Raw genomic sequence first — 24,804 nt, forward strand, 5'->3', positions numbered from 1 at the left:
CTGAGTGTTGGAGTGTGCCCCTGGCTATCTGTAAATGATGTCTGAGTGTTGGAGTGTGCCCCTGACTATCTGTAAATGATGTCTGAGTGTTGTAGTGTACCCCTGACTATCTGTAAATGATGTCTGAGTGTTGGAGTGTGCCCCTGACTATCTGTAAATGATGACTGAGTGTTGGAGTGTGCCCCTGACTATCTGTAAATGATGACTGAGTGTTGGAGTGTGCCCCTGGCTATCTGTAAATGATGACTGAGTGTTGGAGTGTGCCCCTGGCTATCTGTAAATTATGTCTGAGTGTTGGAGTGTGCCCCTGGCTATCTGTAAATGATGTCTGAGTGTTGGAGTGTGCCCCTGACTATCTGTAAATGATGTCTGAGTGTTGTAGTGTACCCCTGACTATCTGTAAATGATGTCTGAGTGTTGGAGTGTGCCCCTGACTATCTGTAAATGATGACTGAGTGTTGGAGTGTGCCCCTGACTATCTGTAAATGATGACTGAGTGTTGGAGTGTGCCCCTGGCTATCTGTAAATGATGTCTGAGTGTTGTAGTGTACCCCTGACTATCTGTAAATGATGTCTGAGTGTTGGAGTGTGCCCCTGACTATCTGTAAATGATGTCTGAGTGTTGGAGTGTGCCCCTGACTATCTGTAAATGATGACTGAGTGTTGGAGTGTGCCCCTGACTATCTGTAAATGATGACTGAGTGTTGGAGTGTGAACCTGGCTATCCATACATTTGCTTAATATAAGGAATTAGAAATAATTTATACTTTTTTACTTTTGATAATTAAGTATATTAAAAACCAAATATTTTTTGACTTTTACTCAAGTAGTATTTTACTGGGTGAATTATACTTTTACTTGAGTAATTTTCAATGAAGGTATCTTAAATTTTTACTCAGGTATGACAATTGGCTACTTTTCCCATCACTGACTGCATGCACACACACACGCACGCACACACACGCACACACACACGCACGCACGCATTCATCTATGCGTGTGCGCCACAAAAGTGCCAAACACAGACTTCTCCTTATGCTTTAATGTCTCTACAGGCACACAACATTAGATCAACACTGACAATGTCCATATATTATACAACCGATCAATGTCAATATCGTGTTATAATGTCATCACGTAATGTAAACAATGCAACAATGTTAGTGTACAGCAATTTTAACATTACCGTGCACATTACAGCACAGCATGGAAACAGACGTTACAAATATCACGGCTACAGAAGAATATCCTAAATAGATTTGAACGTTGTCAGCGACAGTCAAAACAGAAGCGCTCCTGGTAGGGGTGTGAGAGGGGTTTAGCTAGCATATATCTCTACCATAAAGACATTAACAACAGGACAGGAGTGATGGAGGAAAACATCTCACTGTCCACTGAGAGTACAGAACATTAGGAACACCTGATCTTTCCATGACATAGACTGACCAGGTGACCAAGTGAAAGCTATGATCCCTTATTGATGTCACCTGTTAAATCCTCTTCAATCAGTGTAGATGAAGGGGAGGCAGGTTAAAGAAAGATTTTTAAGCCTTGAGACAATTGAGACATGGATTGTGTATGTGTGCCATTCAGAGGGTGAATGGGCAAGGCAAAAGACTGAAGTGCCTTTATGGTAGTAGGTGTCAGACGCACCGGTTTGAGTGTGTCAAGAACTGCAACGTTGCTGGGTTTTTCCACACACAACAGTTTCCCGTGTGTATCAAGAATTGTCTACTACCCCCCAAAGGACATCCAGCCAACTTTGCACAACTGTGGGAAGCATTGGCGTGAACATGGGCAGACATCCCTGTGGAAAGCTTTCGACACCTTGCAAAGTCCATTCCCTGATGAATTGAGGCTGTTCTGAGGGCAAACGGGGCTGCAACTCAATATTATGAAGGTGTTCCTAATGTTTTGTACACTCAGTGTAGTGTTGGAGAGGGAAGGGAGGCATATTTTGAGAGAGGGAGCAGAGCGCTACTCTCATACATAGGAGGTCATCTCCACATAGCCCTGACCTTCATGTGCACCGCCTTTGTCAAAAAGAAAAGAAAAACACATCTTCTGCTCATAAGCCATACTATATTATGTGCCTTGTTCCCAGCCCCTAATGGCAAATGCTGTTCAGTGTTCACTGTGCCTACCCATATCTAGCAATACAACACATCCAGAACACAACTAGAGAGGCAGCTGGGGCCACTTTCACTCTCACAGTATACAGCTGCAGGCTGGTAGTACCCTGACACTGCACTGACCTGATGGCCATGTTGGGGTCAATCTCTGAGCTGACATGGAGACGACTGTGTCTATAGGCTCCTGAACACAACTTTGGACTGCTGCAACCGGTGTGCTTTTTTTACAGTGGGGTAAAGGGTCTCTTCTAGTGGTCCTACCCTCATGGCTGGCTGGCTGGCTGGCTGGCACAGACAGACAGACAGACAGATAGACAGACAGACCCTGACAGACCTTGACAGACAGACAGACCTTGACAGACAGACAGACCCTGACCGACAGACCCTGACAGACAGACAGACAGACCCTGACAGACAGACAGACCCTGACAGACAGACAGACAGACCCTGACAGACAGACAGACAGACCCTGACAGACAGACAGACAGACAGACAGACCCTGACAGACAGACAGACCCACAGATCCTGACAGACAGAAAGACAGACAGACCCTGACAGACAGACAGACAGACAGACAGACAGACCCAGACAGACAGACAGACAGCCAGACCCTGACAGACAGACAGACCCTGACAGACCGACAGACAGACCGACAGACAGACAGACCCAGACAGACAGACAGCCAGACCCTGACAGACAGACAGACAGACAGACCTTGACAGACAGACAGACAGACAGACAGACAGATGTACTCTGTACTCTATGCAACCACCCAGCGCTGGCCCGTGGTCCTCTCCTCCATCTCTCCTCTCGCCTTTCCTCTTCACTCTCTCACAGTGATGGCAAATCAATAAAGGAAGTGGAGGGTCGGAGATGGTGAAATGGACATGCATGCTTTAGAATATAAAAGGAGAGCAAAATAAATCGAAATGACAAATAAATATAAATACGGGCAGAGCGGACCTCCTTTAGGATATACCTGCAGAAAACAAAACACACAAAAAAAACAAAAAACAGTTGTGTTTTACATTTCTTCTCCTTTGTTGTTGTTTTTAAGCAGCATGCAAATCCATACCATCATTTTACTGAACTATTGTTTTGGCAGGGGGCGGTGTCATACTGAGTGACAGGCACATGCAGCCTATCAGAAGCCTAGTAGATAGAGTTTGGACATGCCTCTTTAGTGTATCCAAGGCCGGAAAAAGCTTTTACTGTTTCCAAGACAAGTGATTTCTTTCAGTTCTTCTAAATTTCCCATTATGCTGGTGATGGTGTCTTCTGAATAAGAGAGGCAAGGCACCGAGGAGACAGGACAGCAAGCTGTACCAGCTCAGCTCCAGCTTAGAACCAGGAATAATAGAAACTGTACAATAAACTCAAACTACACACACAAAGGACGCACAAATACACAGTTTTAGGACGCACAAATACACAGGCTCTGACTGGCATCAGGGTAACTGTTGTATTTAAGCAATAAGACCCGAGGGGGTGTGGTATATGGCCAATATACCACGGCTAAAGGCTGTCCTTATGCACAAAACAACTTGGTTAGAGCCCTGAATGCTGATTGGTTGACAGCCGTGGTATACCACGGGTATGACAAAACATTTAGTTTTACTGCTCTAATTACGTTGGTAAGCAGTTTATAATAGCAATAAGGCACCTCAGGGGTTTGTGATATATGGCCAATATACTCCACAATATACTCCACTTTGCATCGTGCTAAAGAAAAGCCCTTAGCCGTGGCATATTGGCCATATACTACACCCCCTCTGGCCTTATTGCTTAATTATATTATGTCATAGCAGTGACGACTGGAAACTCAAATGCGAATTGGGAATCAAATGAGAACCTTTAGTACAGTATTCATGTGTTGGAGTGGAAACACACTCATATGTGACTGGTTGTGTCGCTGAGTAATGCAAAAGTGTTTGTGTGCGTGTGTGTGAGTGTGTGTGTGTGTGTTGCAAGTAGTGGTCTGTGCTGCCTGTCTGTTAGTGGTCTAATTGTGAGCAGGTCCTGTGTGTGTGTGTGCGTGCCTGCTGTGTGTGTGTGTGTGTACAGGCCTGTATGGATAATGAGTGCAGTGTGCAGCAGAGCTCTTATTTGCCCATCTTAACTCAATTAAAATGAAATGAGGGAGCAGCAGCTCTGACCCCTACGTGAACTACTGCTCCCATCTCTCCCCTCCTCAGATGAGTCTGTTTCTCAGTCTGTCTACTTCCATCTCTCCCCTCCTCAGATGAGTCTGTCTCTCCGTCTGTCTACTTCCATCTCTACCCTCCTCAGATGAGTCTGTTTCTCAGTCTGTCTACTTCCATCTCTCCCCTCCTCAGATGAGTCTGTCTCTCCATCTGTCTACTTCCATCTCTCCCCTCCTCAGATGAGTCTGTCTCTCCGTCCGTCTACTTCCATCTCTCCCCTCCTCAGATGAGTCTGTCTCTCCGTCCGTCTACTTCCATCTCTCCCCTCCTCAGATGGGTCTGTCTCTCAGTCTGTCTACTTCCATCTCTCCCCTCCTCAGATGAGTCTGTTTCTCAGTCTGTCTACTTCCATCTCTCCCCTCCTCAGATGAGTCTGTCTCTCCGTCTGTCTACTTCCATCTCTCCCCTCCTCAGATGAGTCTGTCTCTCAGTCTGTCTACTTCCATCTCTCCCCTCCTCAGATGAGTCTGTCTCTCCGTCTGTCTACTTCCATCTCTCCCCTCCTCAGATGAGTCTGTCTCTCCGTCCATCTCTCCCCTCCTCAGATGGGTCTGTCTCTCAGTCTGTCTACTTCCATCTCTCCCCTCCTCAGATGAGTCTGTCTCTCCGTCTGTCTGCTCACTAATCATGCTCCCAAACTGGCAAGCCAACCCACCCCCCACATGCACCGCCTGAGTGTGAGAAAGAGATGTGGTGGGTATAGCATGTCTGGCTGATCTTTAAACACACACACGAATGGTCATACAAAAACACAGACATCAACACTGAGTCAGGGTTGGGATTAGTTCCATTTCAATCCCAGTCAATTCAGGACGTACATTGAAATTCCAATTCTCTTCAATTTTTTTCCAAATAGGAATATTTGAAATGTGGAATTACAAATGGAATTTGGTTTACTTTCTGAATTGATTGAAATGGAAATGATCACAATCTTGCTAAGTCTCGCTCACATCATCAGCTACACAAAGAGCAGTGCTTCACTGAGTGCTTAAAGTTCAACGTTGCTTCTGCTCTCTCTCTCTCTCTGTCTTTCTCATACTACCAGCTGACAGTCACACAGCAGTCCAGTGTGTGTGTGTGTCTGGGGTGAGCCCCATTACGTGCCACTGAGGAAGAGAGGGGGGATACACAGGAAGAGGGTCGGCAGCAATGTGCACTGACAATTAAGAGGGGAAGAGGACGTGAGAGAGAGAGAGAGAGAGAGAGAGAGAGAGAGAGAGAGAGAGAGAGAGAGAGAGAGAGAGAGAGAGAGAGAGAGAGAGAGAGAGAGAGAGAAAGCCCAGATTATAAATAACCCGTGTTTAACATGCATCGGCATGTCACAGGAAAAGGGAGAGTTGAGCTTGGGTAACCGCAGGAAACTAAATTAAAAGTGTGTGTGCGCGCGGGTTAGTTATGTGTGGGGCCCAGTCCTGTAGCGACACTAAGCACATTTTTGGACCCAAAAACATTGGACTAGGCTAGGAGAAATGCCTCAAATCAGTATGAAAGTGATGGAGAATTGTAGAAGCACAACAAATATACTAAGTATAGTATAATATGTGGCCTCCATAGAGACTGCAGCGTTTCTACTGACATGAAGACCAGACAACTGGTCAGTCTGCTCCGTTCTACAAAGACAAACAGAGAGAGAAACCAGGGAGCTGTACTTCAACAAAACAACCACAACCAATCCCTTGACCAGGACCATCACACCACTTGTGTTTAAGGAGGTGACAAACAGCATCACCACCCACCCACAATAAAAATACAAAATATGTCTGTGTCTGTCTGTCTGTCTGTGACTGTCTATCTGTCTGTGTCTGTCTGCCGGTCTCTGTCTGTCTGTCTGCCTGCCTGCCTGCCGGTCTCTGCCTGCCTGCCGGTCTCTGCCTGCCTGCCGGTCTCTGCCTGCCTGCCGGTCTCTGCCTGCCTGCCGGTCTCTGTCTGCCGGTCTCTGTCTGTGTCTGTCTGTCTGTGTCTGTCTATCTGTCTGTGTCTGTCTGCCGGTCTCTGTCTGTCTGCCTGCCTGCCTGCCTGCCGGTCTCTGTCTGTCTGCCTGCCGGTCTCTGTCTGCCTGCCGGTCTCTGTCTGCCTGCCGGTCTCTGTCTGCCTGCCGGTCTCCGTCTGTCTGTCTGTCTGTCTGTCTGTCTGTCTGTCTGTCTGCCTGCCGGTCTCTGCCTGCCTGCCGGTCTCTGCCTGCCTGCCGGTCTCTGCCTGCCTGCCGGTCTCTGCCTGCCTGCCGGTCTCTGCCTGCCTGCCGGTCTCTGTCTGCCGGTCTCTGTCTGCCGGTCTCTGTCTCCCGGTCTCCGTCTGCCGGTCTCTGTCCGTCTCTGTCTGTCTGCCTGCCGGTCTGTCCGTCTGCCGGTCTCTGCCTGTCTGTCTGTCCGTCTGCCGGTCTCCGCCTGTCTGTCTCTGCCTGTCTGTCTTCCTGCCGGTCTCTGCCTGTCTGTCTGTCTGCCGGGCCCTGTCTGCCGGTCTCTGTCTGCCTGTCTGCCGGGTCCTGTCTGCCGGTCTCTGTTTGTCTGTGTCTCTGTCTGTCTTTGTCTCTGTCTGTCTGTGTCTCTGTCTGTCTGTGTCTCTGTCTGTCTGTGTCTGTCTGTGCCTCTGTCTGTGTCTCTGTCTGTGTCTCTGTCTCTGTCTGTGTCTCTGTCGGTCTCTAAAAACAAAAGTATGATGGCTTCTCAACCATCTTTTCAGAATGCAAAAGCTGAATGCGGCAGAACATTTTCTGCTAGTTTGTTGAAACAGATTTGTTAAAGAGCGGGGCATTTCTATTCATAACGGGTACAGGGCACACAGACAACAACAACACACAGTGCTCCAGATAGAAAGGACAGAACCTGCGGCTCTCTAATAGAATCATGAGCAGAGCGGGTAGAGACTACGGACCACAAGAGGAGATGAGAGGGATACGATAGAGAGCCCATACTAATGGAAGTGACTGACTATATTAGCACAGTACAGTGGTGCGGTGGACACTACATTACCGACGCTCACTAGGCTCATGTTTATGGAGGATAGAGGAGGGAGGCAACCAGCCCAGCAGAGCTGTAAGAACCATTAGTGTCAATATGCTCATGTCACCTCCAGAACGTCAGGCCCAGTGGCCGTTACTGCTTCAGGTCTGGTGAACAGTAGAATACCATTAACACATAACATACTAAGAGCCTTGAATAACATTCAGTGACTTAAACAGAGTCAGTTTTATCTGCATCTCAAATGGCACCAGTTCCCTACATAGTGCACTACTTCTGACCAGGGCCTAAGGGCATAGGGTGCCATTTGATATGCAGACAGTGTATGGGTGTTTGTGTTAAAAAGGTCAGCGCCTTGCTGCATGCTAATGGTCCCAGCTTTAAAGGCTAGGGGAGTGAGGGAGCTAGCAATGGTGAGGCTAGCATTGAAGCTATAGTCATGGGACTAACAGTGGGATAGCATTAAACCAACATGGGTTGAAAACTGACCTTCGTGTTAGGCTGGAACAAAAGCCTGCACACCCAGTAGCTATCCAGATCTGGAGTTGGAGTTAGACTATCCGGTCACATCTCTCTCCTCCCTTTCTTCACCCCAGTTCTATAGTTTTGTGACACATTTCTACTTTCAGTCTCTCCTCTGCTCTCATTGGGTGATCCCTGTGGTGACACCTCTGGTATCTACAGTAAATGAACCACTGTGGTCTCACCCTGTCACCTGCCTCATTTACCACTGGGAAAGAGAGCAGAGACACTGACATGTCATCACTACATCTGCTCAGAGGAGCTCACACTAAATAAAACATCATTCAACCTTTAATGGGACAGCTACCAGCTATGTTGGTGTCACTCTGTGACAGAGGTGCGTGAAATAACCTACTTTGTTTGTGTATGTGTGTGTGTGAGTCTGAGCTCTGTGTGAGTGTGAGTCTGAGCTCTGTGTGTGTCCGAGTCTGAGCTCTGTGTGAGTGAGTCTGAGCTCTGTGTGTGTGTGTGTCTGAGCTCTGTGTGTGTGTCTGGGCTCTGTGTGTGTGTGTGTGTCTGAGCTCTGTGTGTGTGTGTCTGGGCTCTGTGTGTGTGTGTGTCTGAGCTCTGTGTGTGTGTCTGGGCTCTGGGCTCTGTGTGTGTGTGTGTGTGTCTGAGCTCTGAGTTAAATACTCAAACTCTTTTAATTGTATATTTACTGTGCCTCTTGTACTTTTTTTCAAATCAAATCAAATCAAATCTATTTACAAAGCCCTTCTTACATCAGCTGATATCTCAAAGTGCTGTACAGAAACCCAGCCTAAAACCCCAAACAGCAAGCAATGCAGGTGTAGAAGCACATGTTTTCCAGCCATATTGGTTCTCTCTCTTTCATAACTATATATACAAAAGTATGTGGACACCCCTTCAAATGAGCGGATTTGGCTATTTCAGCCACACCTGTTGCTGACAGGAGTATAGAATCGAGCACACAGCCATGCAATCTCCATAGACAAACATTGCCAGTAGAATGGCCTTACTGAAGAGCTCAGTGACTTTCAACATGGCACTGTCATAGGATGCCACCTTTCCAACAAGTCAGTTGGTCAAATTTCTGCCCTGCTCAAGCTGCCCCGGTCAGCTATAAATGCTGTTATTGTGAAGTGGAAATGTCTAGGAGCAACAACGGCTCGGCAGTGAAGTGGTAGGCCACACAAGCTCACAGAATTGGACCGCTGAGTAATGAAGCACATAGCGTGTAAAAATCGTCTGTCCTCGGTTGCAACACTCACTACCGGGTTCCAAAATCCCTATGGAAGCAACGTCAGCACACTAATTGTTCGTCGGGAACTTCATGGGTTTCCATGGTTGAGCAGCCGCACACAAGCCTAAGATCACCATGCACAATGCCAAGCGTTGGCTGGAGTGGTGTAAAGCTCGCCACCATTGGACTCTGGAACAGTGGAAATGCGTTCTCTGGAGTGATGAATCATGCTTCACCATCTGGTAGTCCGACGGGCGAATCTGGGTTTGGCAGATGCCAGGTGAACGCAATCTGCCCCAATGCATAGTGCCAACTGTAAAGTTTGGTGGATGAGGAATAATGGTCTGGGGCTGTTTTCCATGGTTCAGGCTAGGCCCCTTAGTTCCAGTGAAGGGAAATCTTAATGCTACAGCATACAATGACATTCGAGACGATTCTGTGCTTCCAACTTTGTGACAACATTTTTGGGAAGGCCCTTTCCTGTTTGAGCATGACAATGCCCCCGTGCACAAAGCGAGGTCCATACAGAAATGGTTTGTCGAGATCGGAGTGTGGAAGAACTTGACTGGCCTGCACAGAGCCTTGACATCAACCCCATTGAACACATTTGGGATGAATTCGAACGCCCACTGTGATTCAGGTCTAATCGCCCAACATCAGTGCCTGACCTCACTAATGCTCGTGGCTGAATGGAAGCAAATCCTGACAGCAATGTTGCAACATCTAGTGGAAAGCCTTCCCAGAAGAGTGGAGGCTGCTACAGTAGCAAATGACAATGATTTTGGAATGAGATATTCACATACACTACATTACTAAAAGTATCTCTAATACAGCCAGCTTACACTACTATTATACCGTGTAGTAAGAGTCTTGCTCCAGCCTCGCTCCCTCGGCCATGGCCAGATACTGAGCTCGCCCCACTGCTCGGTGCCATGTTAGCCTTGCATGACAGCCAGCCCTAAACACACAGCTGGACAGATGGGTGAAGAGTTGGGCCGCGTCATGTGTGAAGTGAAAGGAGTGAGGGGAATGTGTGTCTTGCTTTTGAATAAGCTGCATTCACTCCAACAAGAAACAGTAAAGAGGAGAGATGGTCCATGCAAGTTGGTGTGTGTGTGTGTACATTTCTTAGTTGCTTATGAGGGTGAGCCTCTTGGCAGAATTTAATGAACCAAGAACGACCTTGATCAGCAGCAGAGAACAGAGAACATAGGCCACCCCCCCCCTCCTCCATCCATCCCTCCCTCCCTCCCCCCCCCCCCCCCCCCCCCCCCTCCTGCCAGCCTCACATTCATCAAGTGTGTGTTTTTGATCTCCCAGCCACATCACACGTGCCCTCCAATCAGCCTCCACCGCCTCTAGGGCTTTCACTGGCCTGCACAGCTCAGTGTGCGCGCGAGCACACACACACACACACACAAACACACATGACTTCAGCAGGCACCATTTATCACATTCAGCTTTTGATTAGGTTTGGGCACAGTTCATGCAAAAAGGCCATTACCAGGATAAATGATTTGAAAGGGAGGGAGACAAAGAACGAGAAAGAGGGAAAGAGAGAGAGAGAGATCAAGAAAGAGAGAGAGGGTGAGAGAGAAGGTGAGGGAGAAATAACATTGCCCTTTGCTTGACACTTTCCTACAGTACATGCTTCCTCTACAACTGCTGCCTAGGGACGTTAAAACTAAAAGGGTTCCCTAACACTTCATAATTCCATGTTAAATGAAACAACTACGACTAGAGTAGCAGAGTGATGAGGAACGGAAACAGAGGGCTCTACCATTCTGCATCCCCCATCCCGCCACTCCATCTCGGCCTCGCCTGCAGTCTTTAGACGTCGGCATGGCGAAGGGTCATTTGTGGACTTACATTTTGAGAAGTTATTACTCCCTTGTCCCCCTGCTCAACAACACTCAGGTTAACAAGAGACCAACAGGATTTGAGGATCTTCTTACATAGTGCACTACTTTTCACCAGAGCCCTAGTCAAAAGAAGTTAACTTCGTAGTGAACAGGGTGCCATTTGGGATGCAACCTCTGTTCTGGATTGATTCCATCATCTGCTTCACTATGATGAAGATTTACCCTGCTAAACGAAAAGTCTGTCCAAAAAGCTTGGCCTGCCGAGGCAAACTTTCACATTGCCCTGAACACACATACACAAACCTTCCACTCGCTCAGACACAAACCTTCAAGTTGATTGCTCTCTCTCTCTCTGTGTGTGTGTGTGTGTGTGTGTGTGTGTGTGTGTGTGTGTGTGTGTGTGTGTGTGTGAGAAAAGGCACTTCTTATGTTTGTGTTTTTACAGTGCAAGAACAAAGCGGCAACAGAAAACGGACAGGAGGTGACCACACACAGACACTCCAAAGACTCTCTTCCGCCTGCCAAATGACAAAACCAGGCCACACCATTTCAATTATGGGGGAGATATTCGATAATAAAAATGCTCACGATGTAGTCTTTACGAGATGAACCCTTCCGCTGAACCCTTCACCAAGAAACAGAACACAGAGACAGACAAACAGAGAGACAGAGAGAAAGGGAGGGAGAGAGAAATAAAGAGAGAGACAAAGAGAGAGAGGAAAAAGCACTTCTCCCTCTCATTTCATGTGGTTACAAAACGCCCAGCAAATGTAATGAGCTAATTGTGGCTTTTTGTAGTCGACTCCTTTTTTGTTGTTGTTCCATGTGTGTTATTCTTCAGAGTCTCTAAAGCATTTCAGTTTGTCATTACTGAGGTTAACAAAAGGCGAGTTGGAAATCCAGGGTATTAATTTTGCTAAACGGAGAAAGATGGAGGCTCGCCTTCCATTTACGAATATGATCGCTTTGCTTTGGAAAGAAAAATACTGTGTGCAGGTAGTATACTGAAACAGCAACACACACAATACTACACATGAACGCAACCACAGAAGTCAAACAACTCATTCATGATACATTTATGTGCTCATATCATTTCATTACGTAAAATGTTCACTTCAGGAGCAGCATGTCTAAAACTCTTTCAGCTTTGACCCTGGTGTTTCAATAACATTACTCATATCGCCAAGCCCACCTGCCAGAGACAGAAACATTTCTCTTTCTTTCTTTCTTTCTTTCTCTCTCTTTCTCTTTCTCTTTCTCTCTTTCTCCTCATTTCTATCCCTCCCGCAGTGTGCAGGAGGTTCCTTTGTCTGGCACGTGTCACAGAGATTGAGATTTATGAGCGAAAGATTTTTGCAACTGTTAGACAGGCCGTGGAGAATTACTCCCCTGGATAGAGGAGGAAGGGAGGATAGGGGGGCAGAACACAGTGTTGGCGGATGAGAGGAGGACTATGTCCTATAGTTTTTTGCTTTAGAACTCTCAGGGGGCCATAGAGCAAAATGACCTCCGTATGTAGTTCTACTGGTCAACATGAAGAGAACCACAGATTCGACTGCTTACACTTTATATGAGTCACCGGTTTAAAATGGACATATAGGGTGTACTTACAGTGCCTACTATATGTCTCCATAAATATTACACACAGGTGGTTATAAGCATTGGAACACATGCTATAAGCATTTATAACAGCTCTTTAAAATACAACATGATAGCATAAACACAGAGAGAGCAACTACAATGACAGAGAGAGAGAGAGAGAAAGAGAGAGAAGAGGAGGATCAGGGGAGGACAGGAATAGCTAGCTGAATGAAAGAGAAGCCGGGGAGGCGCTGGTGCACTGGTGGGGAGCATCGAGGGAGTTGTCTGAGGAGAAACAGTGTCCGTTTGTGGCTGGTGATAATACTTTCCATTCAGCGGGGGCTCGAGGCCGCTAGCTGCTGATTCTCCTGATTGCAGGCTGGCGCCCTGCTGGCGAGTCCAGTGCTGCTGAAATTAAATCCACTCTGTTGAGTTATAAATTATAATGCTCTACAAACAACACCCCCACTGGGGACAGGGGAGAAGGAGGAGAGGGGAGAGAGGGGAGGAGAGAGAGAGGGAGGAGAGAGAGAGGGAGGAGAGAGAGAGGGAGGAGAGAGAGAGGAGAGAGAGATGGGGGAGAGAGAGAGGAGAGAGAGAGGGAGGGAGGAGAGAGAGGGGGGAGAGAGGGAGGAGAGAGAGGGGGAGAGAGAGGGAGGGAGGAGAGAGAGAGGGAGGAGAGAGAGAGGGAGGAGAGAGAGAGAGGGAGGAGAGAGAGAGAGGGAGGAGAGAGAGAGGGAGGAGAGAGAGAGAGAGGGAGAGAGGAGAGAGAGAGGGAGGAGAGAGAGGGAGAAGAGAGAGAGAGAGGGAGGAGAGAGAGAGAGGGAGGAGAGAGAGAGGAGGAGAGAGAGGGAGGAGAGAGAGAGAGAGAGAGGGAGGAGAGAGAGAGAGAGAGGGAGGAGAGAGAGAGAGGGAGGAGAGAGAGAGAGGGAGGAGAGAGAGAGAGGGAGAGGGAGAGAGGGAGGAGAGAGAGAGAGGGAGGGAGAGAGAGAGAGAGGGAGGAGAGAGGGGGGAGAGAGAGGGAGGGAGGAGAGAGAGAGGGAGGAGAGAGGAGGGAGGAGAGAGAGAGAGGGAGGAGAGAGAGAGAGGGAGGAGAGAGAGAGGGAGGAGAGAGAGAGGGAGGAGAGAGAGAGGAGGGAGAGAGGGAGGAGAGAGAGAGAGGGAGGAGAGAGAGAGGGAGGAGAGAGAGGGAGAAGAGAGAGAGAGAGAGAGGGAGGAGAGAGAGGGAGAAGAGAGAGAGAGAGAAAGGGAGGAGAGAGAGGGAGAAGAGAGAGAGAGAGGGAGGAGAGAGAGAGAGGGAGGAGAGAGAGAGAGAGGAGGAGAGAGAGGGAGGAGAGAGAGAGAGAGAGGGAGGAGAGAGAGAGGGAGGAGAGAGAGAGAGGGAGGAGAGAGAGAGGGAGGAGAGAGAGAGGAGGAGAGAGAGAGAGGGAGAGAGAGAGAGGGAGGAGAGAGAGAGAGGGAGGAGAGAGAGAGGAGGAGAGAGAGGGAGGAGAGAGAGAGAGAGAGAGAGGGAGGAGAGAGAGAGAGAGAGAGAGGGAGTGTGAATGTGTGACAGAGGGAGTGAGGGAGAATGGAAAGAAGACTGGGGTGAGAATAGAGGGAAGAGAAGAGAGAGGATGAGGGAGAGAGAAACAACAGAAGAGGAAAACAATGAAAGAGGAAAGGAGAGAGAGAAGGACGTCCTGCAACGTCCTCTAGCCTTCACAGATCAGTGGTGCTGCACTCACAGACCATGTGGACAGAGGGACAAGAGCAAAAGGTGTGTGCGTGTGCATGCGTGTGTCCTAGAGAGAGCAGGGAAGGACAGAGGAAAAGAGATGGTTTGACAGCTTTCAGGGGCTAAACGCACGTGGAGGTAGATGTATTGGGTCTGTAGTGTTCTACCTGTAGCAGGCTGTAAACTTCAGTACTTCATGACCTAGTCCCAGCTCGTACTGAACAATTCTTTGAGTCGGCTCCACATACTGGACGCATGTTCAACGCTGTTGCAATAAGACTTCTACCATAATATAGAGGTGATACAAAGCTTCCTGTCAAACAGCTTCAATAACCTCCAGCCAGCCGTGAGTGCGTGTGTTGACCCAGACGAGGGGTTGTTTTAGGATCAACAGAGAGTGTTCCTCCAACACTGTAGGGGTCTCTGTCGCGCTCCGGTGTGCTCTTTGTCCTTCAGCACAGCTCCGGTCTGGGGATACGAGACAGCAGGGCCCACACCAGACCCTTCCATGGGTGAGAGCTCTGACAGACCGGGTGTGCGTGCCAAATGGCACCCTATTCCCTATATAGTGCACTACTTTTGACAAGAGCCTATCAAAAATAGTGCCGTAAATAGGGACTAGTGTGCCATTTGGGACGTCAAATTCTCGGCATGGCCGGCCGGTAACACAGGACCAAGCCAGTGGTCACCACCCACACCAACAAGGAGTTGTCAGAATGAGCCGGCTAAATGAGCCTTCAGAGATGGAGAAAGAGGAGCAACATGGCCACACAGCTCTGTCGTCTCAGCTAGCCAGGGTATTGGGACTGACGGCTGGAACGGGGGCAGCAGTCAGGCGAGGGTCTGAGTGCACCAGTTCTCACCTCTAAATGTCAACTGTCAACACACTCAATATGAAACATAGGCTACACACTCCTATGTGGCCATACATGTCTCAAACAGCTACCAGTTTTACACTTCATCAAAATGTTTCTTGCTGATATTTTATGTTGAATCATGCTAGGTCGCAAACACCACAACTTGAAAAGAACCTGGTCAGATTTGAATCTGCCTAAAATGATTAGAGGTAGGAAGCCTGACAAACGTACATACGTGCGTGCTGCGTGTGTGCGTGTGTGTAGGGAGTCAACCAGTTCAAAGTGCTTTCTCAGCACCAGCCAGCCCTGCCAGTGTGTTGTGTCTGCCCTGTCTGTGATGGGCTAATGTTTCACCTGGAGAGCAGCAGCCCAAAGCGGAGGTGACATTTAGGGGCATCAACCCCGTCACACAGCAGCTGAGCTGACAAACACAGACAGCCAGGGGGGGTGGGGGGACACAGACGCCACCACTGCAGTCAGAACTATGCACAAAGCTTGGATCAAAAGTTACATTTTTTATGTTTTTTGTGTTTTTCTAAGTGCCAAGGTTGTTTTTAAGGGGCTTCCATGCAATGATAGACCAGGCTGAGGAGTGACTGGTCACACGGATGGGATATTTACATACAGTAGTACGAAGAACACAAAGTGGGCACACCATGAAAATGGCTCCAGATTAAATTACTTGACAAACCTTCTAAACACTGCTGAAACCTGTCGCCAAGGACTGAGTGGATTATGGTGTCTTATCTGTAACCATAGAGACAGCTCCGTATCCGGGAAAGGAAAGCAGTCGTGACGTCATTCCCGCCGTGGGAAGGAGAGCTGGAGTATAATTGCGAGCTTCTGTCTGTGAGCATACGTTCAAAAATGGCCGCGGTAACCGCTCCAGCTGTTCAATCGCTGAGCTTCTGTTTTCCGCCCCCTGCCAATTAGAGAGCAATCGGCTGAGCAAACAAAGTATTATCGGGCGGTTAAATCGGCCTCTCATCTGCAGAGTTTTCGTATCCTTTCCCCCATCGAGACTCCAACAACATCTGCAAACACCTGATAGGCGAGGCCAGGTATGGAGCAGCACCCAGCAGCCCAGTGCTGGGGTTAAATTGTTACCACCTTTCCCTAAGCACATCGCCGACAATTAACAATTTGGCCACTCCACTTCAAGGCCTCCGCTGGCTGAAGGGGTTAACCTCTCTGCTCCGGGAGATTTCTTTTAGATTTTCACGAGATCCCCAGACCTTTTCATCTCTCTCCGTCCTCTATTTCTTCTTCTCTGCTTCCACAAGGGCAAAGGCAGGGCAACAGGAGATTTCGGTGTGATATTTAGGACACATGTTCCTCCACGCTTAACTGAAACAAACAAACTTGTAAAATAAACTTTGGGAGTAAAAAGTAATGGAGCTACTTGAGTGAGGAAATGTCTTGATATTCATATGAAAGCACTTAAAAAGTGTAGCACTTAAAAATAACTCAGGAAAGAGAGAGTGTCTCATGGGAGCATGGTTGATGATTGTGGACATCTTTTTGCATGTTTGAGGAAATTATAATCCTTGTTTGAGTCTCATGGGACTACCTGTTTTCCTAGCAATTAGTTTTACAGCCTCTTAAACAGGTTGGGAGAAGTAGAGTGTACTACTCTGGTCTGAGGCCAGTGACAGAGTGTGTGTGTGAGAGAGACATAGTGAGAGAGAGAGCGAGATAGGGAGGAGAGAGAGAGATAGGGAGGAGAGAGAAAGTGAGGAGAGAGAGCGAGAGAGAGCGCGAGAGAGAGAGAGAGAGAGAGAGAGACAGAGACAGAGACAGAGGAAAGAGATAGACAGCGAGAGATGGAGGAAAGAGGGAGACAGCGAGAGACAGGGAGGAAAGAGGGAGACAGCAAGAGACAGGCAGGAAAGAGGGAGACAGCGAGAGACGGAGGAAAGAGATAGACAGCGAGAGACAGGAGGAAAGAGGGAGACAGCGATAGACAGGCAGGAAAGAGGGAGACAGCGATAGACAGGCAGGAAAGAGGGAGACAGCGAGAGACAGGGAGGAAAGAGGGAGACAGCGAGAGACAGGGAGGAAAGAGGGAGACAGCGAGAGACAGGCAGGAAAGAGGGAGACAGGGAGAGACAGGCAGGAAAGAGGGAGACAGCGATAGACAGGGAGGAAAGAGGAGACAGCGAGGAGAGAGGGAGACAGCGAGAGACAGGGAGGAAAGAGGGAGACAGCGAGAGACAGGCAGGAAAGAGGGAGACAGCGATAGACAGGGAGGAAAGAGGGAGACAGCGATAGACAGGGAGGAAAGAGGGAGACAGGGAGAGACAGGCAGGAAAGAGGGAGACAGCGATAGACAGGGAGGAAAGAGGGAGACAGCGATAGACAGGGAGGAAAGAGGGAGACAGGGAGAGACAGGCAGGAAAGAGGGAGACAGCGATAGACAGGGAGGAAAGAGGGAGACAGGGAGAGACAGGCAGGAAAGAGGGAGACAGCGATAGACAGGGAGGAAAGAGGGAGACAGCGAGAGACAGGCAGGAAAGAGGGAGATGGAGAAAAATATATAAAATGTTGAAGGGGTAGAGCATGAATTTAGACATACCAATCCCCCTTTCTCTAGCGCCTCACACTCCTCTTCATCCCAGAGGAGACAGTCATGGGAACAGAGTAGCCCCTTAGCCCCTGCTGACTATTCCCCTGCCACCTTTGCCACCTCCATACGTGTCAGTGGAAGGGGGGCATTGGCTCACTTGACTGGGCAGTGCTGGGTAGTACCAGGCTGAGGTGCCCTCCCTGGCTGTCCAGTTCACTGAACCCTCCTGTACAGATAAGCAGTGCACTTGGCCATGTCTCCCTCTCCGTCTGGTTATTGCCCTGTGTGTGTGTGTTTGTGTGGTGTGTGTGAGTACATGAGTGTGTGTAGTGGGTCCGGGGCAGTAGTGTGTGAAGGGCCCTCCCCACAGCCAGCCCTGCAGCGCCCAGCAGCAACTGGAGCAAATACGTTTAGGAATTAAGACTGGGGAGAAGGGAGGGGGAATGGCCCGCAGTGTGTACAAAGAGGTGAGTGAGTGAGTGAGTGAGTGAGTGAGTGAGTGAGTGAGTGAGTGAGCATGTAAATTGCTAGTTGGTCATTCCAACCTAAGTAATGCTAGGGTGAGTGAGTCTGTCTGTCTTTCGGTCTGTCAAGGTCTGTCAGGGTCTGTCTGTCTGTCAGGGTCTGTCTGTCTGTCAGGGTCTGTCTGTCTGTCTGTCTGTCTGTCTGTCTGTCTGTCTGTCTGTCTGTCTGTCTGTCTGTCGTGCTGCTCTTTCGCAGTGCTATACCAGCCCCTGCTAGCCACCCCAGGATGTGGACTGTCACTTCACATAGCTGGTGATGAGGCAGAGATGTCAGGAGAGGTGAGGACGGCAGCACACACAGGAGGGAAGGAGGAGAAAAAGAGAGCGAGAAAAAGACTGGTGGGAATGACTTCATGCAGGACAAACAGCTCAGTAGGGTAGAGCAAGAACTGGGATCCACCCTCATTCTCTCCCTCCCATCCTCCCTCATTCTCTCCATCCCTCAAATCTTCTCCCTCTCCCTCCCTCCCTAAACCCAAATCCTGGCTCTTCAATAGGAATCAGAATGTGGTTTTGCCATTAAAAGGCTTGATCCTCTGGTTGGTTCTGATCTCATTAGGCTTACTAAACACAAGCCATATGTTTGCTATCAGTCACAGAGTAAGACAGGACAGGCTCAGAACACAGCACCACCAGGCACAGCTTCCCAGCACAGCACAGCTTCCCAAACAGCAACAGTTTCCCAGCTCAGTACCACACCACAGCACCTATCAACTCACACTTTTAACCAAGTCACCACCAGATGATATTAGCCTGAAATCCATATTTGACCACACATTTCACCTAAAAAACATACACATGCATCCATTGGCACAAACAAAAATCCTCCGCCGGCCCCAATACCCTGTCCTTAACACACAGGGATGAATATATCTCCTCTCCTCATTTTCCCTCCACTCTCCTCTCCCCCTTTCCTCTCCTCTTTTCCCTCCACTCTGCATCACCTCTCCTCTCCCCCTTTTCTCTCCTCTTTTCCATCCACTCTGCATCACCTCTCCTCTCCTCTTTTCCCTCCACTCTGCATCACCTCTCCTCTCCTCTTTTCCCTCACTCTGCATCACCCTTCCTCTCCCCCTCTCCTCTTTATCACCTCTCCTCTCCTCTTTTCCCTCCACTCTGCATCACCTCTCCTCTTTTCCCTCCACTCTGCATCACCTCTCCTCTTTTCCCTCCACTCTGCATCACCTCTCCTCTTTTCCCTCCACTCTGCATCACCTTCTCCTCTTTTCCCTCCACGTCTGCATCACCTCTCCTCTTTTCCCTCCACTCTGTATCACCTCTCCTCTTTTCCCTCCACTCTGCATCACCTCTCCTCTTTTCCCTCCATTCTGCATCACCTCTCCTCTCCGCCCCTCTCCTCTTTGTATCACCTCTCCTCTCCTCTTTCCCCTCCACTCTGCATCACCTCTCCTCTTTCCCTCCACTCTGCAGCACCTCTCCTCTTTCCTCCACTGCTCCATCACCTCTCCTCTTTTCCCTCCACTCTGCATCACCTCTCCTCTTTTCCCTCCATTCTGCATCACCTCTCCTCTCCCCCTTCCTCTCCTCTTTCCCTCCACTCTGCATCACCTCTCCCCCCTTTCCTCTCCTCCTTTCCCTCCATTCTGCATCACCTCTCCTCTCCCCCTTTCCTCTCCTCTTTTCCCTCCAATCTGCATCACCTCTCCCCCTTTCCTCTCCTCTTTTCCCTCCACTCTGCATCACCTCTCCTCTTTTCCCTCCATTCTGCATCACCTCTCCTCTCCCCCTTTCCTCTCCTCTTTTCCCTCCCAACTCTGCATCACCTCTCCCTTTCCTCTCCTCTTTTCCCTCCATTCTGCATCACCTCTCCTCTCCACTCTTTCCTCTCCTCTTTTCCCTCCACTCTGCATCAACTCTCCTCTTTTCCCTCCATTCTGCATCACCTCTCCTCTCCCCTTTCCTCTCCTTTTTCCCTCCACTCTGCATCACCTCTCCCCCTTTCCTCTCCTCTTTTCCCTCCACTCTGCATCACCTCTCCTCTCCCCCCTTTCCTCTCCTCTTTATCACCTCTCCTCTCCTCTTTCCCCCCCCACTCTGCATCACCTCTCCCCTTTCCTCTCCTCTCTTCCCCCCACTCTGCATCACCTCTCCCCTTTCCTCTCCTCCTTTCCCCCCACTCTGCAATCACCTCTCCCCTTTCCTTCTCCTCTTTTCCCCCCACTCTGCATCACCTCTCCCCTTTCCTCTCCTCTTTTCCCTCCACTCTGCATCACCTCTCCCCTTTCCTCTCCTCTTTTTCCCCCCACTCTGCATCAACCTCTCCTCTCCCCTTTCCCTCCACTCTGCATCACCTCTCCCCTTTCCTCTCCTCTTTCCCCCCACTCTGCATCCCCTCTCCTCTCCCCCCTTTCCCTCCACTCTGCATCACCTCTCCCCTTTCCTCTCCTCTTTTTCCCCCACTCTGCATCACCTCTCCTCTCCCCTTTCCCCCCCCACTCTGCATCACCTCTCCCCTTTCCTCTCCTCTTTTCCCTCCACTCTGCATCATCTCTCCCCCTTTCCTCTCCTCTTTTCCCCCCACTCTGCATCATCTCTCCTCTCCCCTTTCCTCTTTCCCCCCCACTCTGCATCACCTCTCCTCTCCTCGTTTCCCTCCACTCTCCTCTCCCCCTTTCCTCTCCTCTTTTCCCTCCACTCTGCATCATCTCTCCTCTCCTCTTTTCCCTCCACTCTGCAATCACCTCTCCTCTCCTCTTTTCCCTCCACTCTGCATCACCTCTCCTCTTTTCCCTCCACTCTGCATCACCTCTCCTCTTTTCCCTCCACTCTGCATCACCTCTCCTCTTTTCCCTCCACTCTGCATCACCTCTCCCCCTTTCCTCTCCTCTTTTCCCTCCACTCTGCATCACCCCTCCTCTTTTCCCTCCATTCTGCATCACCTCTCCTCTCCCCCTTTCCTCTCCTCTTTTCCCTCCACTCTGCATCACCTCTCCCCCTTTCCTCTCCTCTTTTCCCTCCACTCTGCATCACCTCTCCCCCTTTCCTCTCCTCTTTTCCCTCCATTTCTGCATCACCTCTCCTCTCCCCCTTTCCTCTCCTCTTTTCCCTCCACTCTGCATCACCTCTCCCCCTTTCCTCTCCTCTTTTCCCTCCACTCTGCATCACCTCTCCTCTCCCCTTTCCTCTTCTTTTTCCCTCCACTCTGCATCACCTCTCCCCCCTTTCCTCTCCTCTTTTCCCTCCACTCTGCATCACCTCTCCTCTTTTCCCTCCATTCTGCATCACCTCTCCTCTCCCCCTTTCCTCTCCTCTTTTCCCTCCATTCTGCATCACCTCTCCCCTTTCCTCTCCTCTTTTCCCTCCATTCTGCATCACCTCTCCTCTCCCCCTTTCCTCTCCTCTTTTCCCTCCACTCTGCATCACCTCTCCCCCTTTCCTCTCCTCTTTTCCCTCCATTCTGCATCACCTCTCCTCTCCCCCTTTCCTCTCCTCTTTTCCCTCCACTCTGCATCACCTCTCCCCCTTTTCCTCTCCTCTTTTCCCTCCACTCTGCATCACCTCTCCTCTCCCCTTTCCTCTTCTTTTTCCCCTCCACTCTGCATCACCTCTCCTCTCCCCCTTTTCCTCTCCTCTTTATCACCTCTCCTCTCCTCTTTCCCCCCCACTCTGCATCACCTCTCCCCTTTCCTCTCCTCTCTTCCCCCACTCTGCATCACCTCTCCCCTTTCCTCTCCTCTTTTCCCCCCACTCTGCATCACCTCTCCCCTTACTCTCCTCTTTTCCCCCCACTCTGCATCACCTCTCCCCTTTCCTCTCCTCTTTTCCCTCCACTCTGCATCACCTCTCCCCTTCCTCTCCTCTTTTCCCCCCACTCTGCATCACCTCTCCTCTCCCCCTTTCCCTCCACTCTGCATCACCTCTCCCCTTTCCCTCTCCTCTTTTCCCCCCACTCTGCATCACCTCTCCTCTCCCCCTTCCCCTCCACTCTGCATCACCTCTCCCCTTTCCTCTCCTCTTTTCCCCCACTCTGCATCACCTCTCCTCTCCCCTTTCCCCCCCCACTCTGCATCACCTCTCCCCTTTCCTCTCCTCTTTTCCCTCCCACTCTGCATCACCTCTCCCCTTTCCTCTCCTCTTTTCCCCCCACTCTGCATCACCTCTCCTCTCCCCTTTCCTCTTTCCCCCCCACTCTGCATCACCTCTCCCCTTTCCTCTCCTCTTTTCCCCCCACTCTGCATCACCTCTCCTCTCCCCTTTCCTCTTTCCCCCCCACTCTGCATCACCTCTCCCCTTTCCTCTCCTCTTTCCCCCCACTCTGCATCACCTCTCCTCTCCCCTCTCCTCTTTCCCCCCCACTCTGCATCACCTCTCCTCTCCCCTTTCCTCTTTCCCCCCCACTCTGCATCACCTCTCCCCTTTCCTCTCCTCTTTTCCCCCCACTCTGCATCACCTCTCCTCTCCCCTTTCCTCTTTCCCCCCCACTCTGCATCACCTCTCCCCTTTCCTCTCCTCTTTTCCCCCCACTCTGCATCACCTCTCCTCTCCCCTCGCCTCTTTCCCCCCCACTCTGCATCACCTCTCCCCTTTCCTCTCCTCTTTCCCCCCCACTCTGCATCACCTCTCCTCTCCCCTTTCCTCTTTCCCCCCCACTCTGCATCACCTCTCCCCTTTCCTCTCCTCTTTTCCCCCCACTCTGCATCACCTCTCTTCTCATCTTTCCTCAACCCCTTTCCCTCCACTCTGCATCACCTCTCCCCTTTCCTCTCCTCTTTTCCCCCCACTCTGCATCACCTCTCCTCTTTTCCCCCCACTCTGCATCACCTCTCCTCTCCCCTCTCCTCTCTTCTTTCCCCCCACTCTGCATCACCTCTCCCCTTTCCTCTCCTCTTTCCCCCCCACTCTGCATCACCTCTCCTCTCCCCCTTTCCCTCCACTCTGCATCACCTCTCCCCTTTTCCCTCCACTCTGCATCACCTCTTCCCTTTCCTCTCCTCTTTTCCCCCCACTCTGCATCACCTCTCTTCTCAACTTTCCTCAACCCCTTTCCCTCCACTCTGCATCACCTCTCCTCTCCCCCTTTCCCTCCACTCTGCATCACCTCTCCCCTTTCCTCTCCTCTTTTCCCCCCACTCTGCATCACCTCTCCTCTCCCCTTTCCTCTCCTCTTTCCCCCCACTCTGCATCACCTCTCCCCTTTCCGCTCCTCTTTCCCCCCCCACTCTGCATCACCTCTCCCCTTTCCTCTCCTCTTTTCCCCCCACTCTGCATCACCTCTCCTCTCCCCTTTCCTCTCCTCTTTCCCCCCCACTCTGCATCACCTCTCCTCTCCCCCTTTCCCTCCACTCTGCATCACCTCTCCCCTTTCCTCTCCTCTTTTCCCCCCACTCTGCATCACCTCTCCTCTCCCCCTCCCACTCTGCATCACCTCTCCCCTTTCCTCTCCTCTTTTCCCTCCACTCTGCATCACCTCTCCCCCCCCCCCCCCCACTCTGCATCACCTCTCCCCTTCCCCCCCCCCTCTGCATCACCTATCCCCTTTCCCCCCCCACTCTGCATCACCTCTCCCCTTTCCTCTCCTCTTTTCCATCCACTCTGCATCACCTCTCCTCTTTCCCCCCCACTCTTCATCACCTCTCCTCTCCCCTTTTCCTCTCCTCTTTCCCCCCCACTCTGCATCACCTCTCGCCTTTCCTCTCCTCTTTTCCCCCCACTCTGCATCACCTCTCTTCTCATCTTTCCTCAACCCCTTTCCCTCCACTCTGCATCACCTCTCCCCTTTCCTCTCCTCTTTTCCCCCCACTCTGCATCACCTCTCCTCTCCCCCTTTCCCTCCACTCTGCATCACCTCTCCCCATTTCTTCTCCTCATTTCCCTCCACTCAGCATCAGCTCTCCACTCCTCTCTATTGAATAGTGAGGTGAACACAGTGATCTGAACACAATGCTAAGTGACACGGCCCACACTGCAAGCAGCAGCGGCGCAGCAGTGTGCCTGTGGCGGTGCACAGATCCCTTCAATCTGGAGGTCAGAGAGTGGCGTCACAACAGCCCTGCAAAGATAGGCTCCATATGCCAACTCTCACTACTAGAAGAACTGTACTCACTGACTGACTGGTTGACTGACTAGGTGGCTAACTGGCTGGCTGGCTAACTAACTCACTGATGCATGTGTCTGGTTCCATTCCAGCCTATAGCCCCTTCCCCATAGTTCCTACCTCCCTGATACTATGTGGTTCTGGTTCCATTATGACCCCTAGCTCCTAACTCACTGAAGTAGGAGCCTAGATCATGTTTTCCTTCTCCAGAACATGTGCACCAGTTGACCTGTGATGCGAGCACACCTTTGTTAAGCAGACTACATGGGGTTACAGAATATCCCACACACTCAGGCTTCAAAGACCAGTCTCTAATTTGAACCTTTTCGTGACACTTAAAAGACCCAAGGACTCATTTGATTCTGATGGTGCAGCCATTTAGAATTTCCATCTGAAAACAATGTAGAGCGTGGTGACCACAGTCTTATCTGTTTTGATCGATCATGGTTGATATGGCTGGGAGAAACATATATAAGCACATGGGCACAAACAAGTACACGTTCACACAAAACACACACACAAGCCTGGTGGACATGAGCCGGGGCCCTAGGTGTACCATACTGCATCATCAGCTGATTATGAGACAGAGTGTGTGGGCCGGTAAGATGTTTAGAAGACAGTAC

The 24,804-nt window shown here is 50.2% G+C and overlaps 1 protein-coding gene across 8 annotated transcripts in view; it reads right to left on the reverse strand.

Annotated features, from left to right (window-relative positions):
- Positions 1–24,804, reverse strand: part of LOC109905648 (BCAS3 microtubule associated cell migration factor) — a 405,490-nt gene that overhangs the window by 151,897 nt on the left and 228,789 nt on the right. Inside the window, exon 24 of one of the 8 annotated variants that reach the window (XM_031790755.1) lies at positions 871–3,111. The exons of 6 other annotated variants lie outside the window; for them this stretch is intronic. In XM_031790755.1, coding sequence (XP_031646615.1) covers positions 3,101–3,111 — 11 coding nt within the window. In that variant the 3' untranslated portion in view covers positions 871–3,100. Of the gene's footprint in view, positions 1–870; positions 3,112–24,804 lie in introns of those variants that run through there. One more of the 8 variants, XM_031790756.1, reaches the window with a different exon arrangement.

This window comes from Oncorhynchus kisutch, linkage group LG15 (assembly GCF_002021735.2).
Source record: "Oncorhynchus kisutch isolate 150728-3 linkage group LG15, Okis_V2, whole genome shotgun sequence".
NCBI classification, from domain to species: domain Eukaryota; kingdom Metazoa; phylum Chordata; class Actinopteri; order Salmoniformes; family Salmonidae; genus Oncorhynchus; species Oncorhynchus kisutch.